The sequence below is a fragment of the Crassostrea angulata genome, chromosome 5, assembly GCF_025612915.1.
Source record: "Crassostrea angulata isolate pt1a10 chromosome 5, ASM2561291v2, whole genome shotgun sequence".
NCBI classification, from domain to species: Eukaryota; Metazoa; Mollusca; class Bivalvia; order Ostreida; family Ostreidae; genus Magallana; species Magallana angulata.
The window spans coordinates 33,792,093-33,795,220 of record NC_069115.1 but is presented as its reverse complement, the minus strand read 5'-3'; the positions used below and the strand labels follow the sequence as shown (position 1 = coordinate 33,795,220).

Sequence of the window (3,128 nt, the reverse complement as noted above, 5' to 3'; positions counted from 1 at the left end):
CGCCCGCCCGCCATTTTCACCATTTTAATAACTTGATTTTTCCTTCGGAAAACCCGGTTAAAAGTATATCGGGTTTATTTTTAATATTACAACAAGCTATTAAGAGGATCTGAAAAAAAAATGGATAACTTCTAATCGTATAACCATAACAAACAAAATACATGATATAATGTACCTTAAGAAATGAAATTGAGTATTTTTCTCAAGTTAGGAATTCGATTGAAATTAACACGTTTATTTACGTAACGCTTAAGCGTTATGTTTAAATAATCCCGAAGATTGATATTCAAACATATATATTTCAAACACTTTATTCCTAAAACTGAAATTGTCATTTCATTAACAATCAGGTTATTTTTTTAACATGAGAATCAAAAAAAGGTTTGTGACATGACGTTTCATATATATGTTTTGCTATGTTATGTTCTTCCAAAGATTATTGTTCGTTCATTTCACAAAAACTTGGAATTCGCAAATATTAAGAATATCAAGTTTTCCTGGATTAGAAAAAATGGTTGCCATCACATATCTGCCCACTGTACCATCTTCACAGTATATTAGAATTTGGTCTGCTGTACTTGCTGTTTTTCCAAAGTAACCACAGAAGTTTTCCGTTCCTGTGTTACCAACTGTTATCAGTAGATTATTTAGTCGCTCACCTTTAATGAAAAAAAAATCAAACTACAAGACTCTTTTTTTCAAAATCATAATTAAAGATAAGGTATTGTAATCATTAATATATGTGATAGGATTCATTTAAATAAATTATACCGTAGAAAATGATACGTTATGTGGGTTATTTTATAGTTCAAATAATTGACAAACCCACATTTTAACAATTAAAAATATGCGTTATGACGTAGGTACATGTACGTTGTTTGCTACCCTCCCCAAATAATGATTTCACCCTTGTTCACAAACCTACCAAAGCGATCTTGTCTGTTGAATATCACAACTCTTTGTACATCATATTCAGACTGTAAGTCTATCTTAATCCAAGGCATGTGTTCTGAGTTGCTGTGTGCTGTGTAGGTTCCACCTGAACAAATGGTTACATTGTTCACAGCGTTGAATTCACGGTGATTTGTTTCAGTTGGATTGAATACAGAGCTCATAGTAACAGGTTTATTTACAGCTACTACGAAGAGAAAGGGTTGCTAAGTATTTTAAAAATTAATAAACATAATTTAAATGAAAAATAATACAAATATATTAAATGTCCTTTAAAAGCATAATTTTTAATATATACATGATTGAATAACAACTCTTATACATGGACAATATCCGCACATTATTTAAAAAAAAATCTAATGATCTATATGTTTGCTAAAAATTTATTGCGATGTATTATTGATAAATTGGTATTTGGTTGTTACTAGATTTTTCATATAGGCCTAGCTTGTATTTTCATTATCTTTTAAAAAAAATAGAAACTTATCCACTTACTATTCCGAAAGAAACCTTCTTCCTGTAAATAATATATATTGATTTTTGTATGTTAATTAACAAATGAGCACGAGGAAGCTTTAACTTGATTAACAATCTAAGTAAACCAAAAAAAATCAATGTGTATTAATATTTGTAATAGAAAAAAAAAATGATTCAAATTAAAATAATTTTCTTTCTAAAAGAAACTAGATTTATTTGACTTTGATTGACTCTCGAACTAAGGCAATTATTTATTGAACATCATACATGTATGTTTCATTATGAAAATAAATGTGTATCGCAAACGAACTTTATAATTTAAGGTTCAAAGCATAAAACAGACATACCTTTTTCAAGTATTTGCAATTATCAGCTGATATAAATTGTTGTTTATTTGTTATCATCCAAGAACAGCACGCTCTACACCTGAACAATTCCTCTTTGATTCTGCACACCTCCATTCCAATACAACGGCGATCCTTTCGACAGAAATTAGAACAGTTTAAAATAACTCTGCTGTGCAAATTTTGCTCTGTAATGAACAGAATATTATTGTTGCTTGTCAAAGATCCAAATGTAGCAAAACTGAATCTGTTGTGGTTGTACTTAGAATTGAGAAACTCTGCTTTTTCAGAAACGGAGAGCAAAAATATTAACATTCTAATATACATGACCGGCAGGAAGATGAGTATTTTTCTTTCAAGATCTAGCTATAGACTGACATTATAAGTAAACGTCTTCATACCAACTATATGTGCTTATGAATAATTAAGTATCTTATAAAAAAATATTTCGAACGATTTTTCCGATATCAAAGGAATTCAAAGTCTGTAATTACTTTTTCGAAAACATGTTTATTTATTGCAAATTTTCCAAACCTTTAAAAAATGGAATTGTTTTTCATGTTTTAACATTTCCTGAAGGAATTCTGACATTTTGTCACTTTACACGCAACTGTATTTGTAATTGTTATATCAATATTTCGTGTTTATTCTGTTTAATCATTGTAAATTCAACGCAAATTTCAAAATATCTCAATCTTTTTTAATTTCTTGTGAAGTTAAAAGTTAAGTCCTTCTCTGTGCCATTAAGGCGCATAAGGCCGGTGTTTATCCCCGGTTTCCGTGGTGCTAAGCGGATGAGAGTCATTGACTCCCCTTGGATTGGACATAAGTCCATCGCAGGTTACATGTAGCTCCCATCTAATGTTGGTACCCAATTTAAGCTGATTGAACTGAGACAATGTGGATAAAATGCCTTGTCTAGGTGCATAACACGCAACATCAAGTGACCACAGCGGGGTTTGAACCAGCTACCTTTCGGTTACTGGCAAAGCGCCTATGACCACTGAGCCATGCAAAGACCTTTCACAGGATGAATCTCTGCCATTCAGTCAACTGAAATGTGACTGAATGGCATAGATATGCCATTCAGTCACATTTCCAGACCATTCAGTTAACATTTAGATGACTGAATGGCAGAGATTCATCCTGTGCTTCACAATTAGCGCACGAGAAATCAAAGGCCTTTTTACACTTATTTTAGGGGCAGAAGCGACCAAATAGTTGTGCGACCGAGAAATTTAGATTTATATTGTAAACTGTTGCCGAAATAATTATTGCATAGGAAAAATTATTCGTACATTTGCACGAAATAAACGACTGTTGCAAGATAGATCGCCAGATTTAACGCGTATGGAT

General features: G+C 31.7%; 1 protein-coding gene across 1 annotated transcript; it reads right to left on the bottom strand.

The window, feature by feature from the left end:
- Positions 1–410: 410 nt before the first annotated feature.
- LOC128182766 (pentraxin fusion protein-like) lies at positions 411–2,366 on the bottom strand. Its single transcript, XM_052851516.1, has 4 exons — positions 1,776–2,366; positions 1,447–1,468; positions 926–1,138; positions 411–659 (listed from the first exon to the last, which is right to left on the bottom strand). The coding sequence occupies exons 1-4, from the start codon at positions 2,097–2,099 to the stop codon at positions 448–450; spliced, it is 771 nt and encodes a 256-aa protein (XP_052707476.1). The 5' UTR covers positions 2,100–2,366; the 3' UTR covers positions 411–447.
- Between the last annotated feature and the right edge of the window lie 762 nt (positions 2,367–3,128).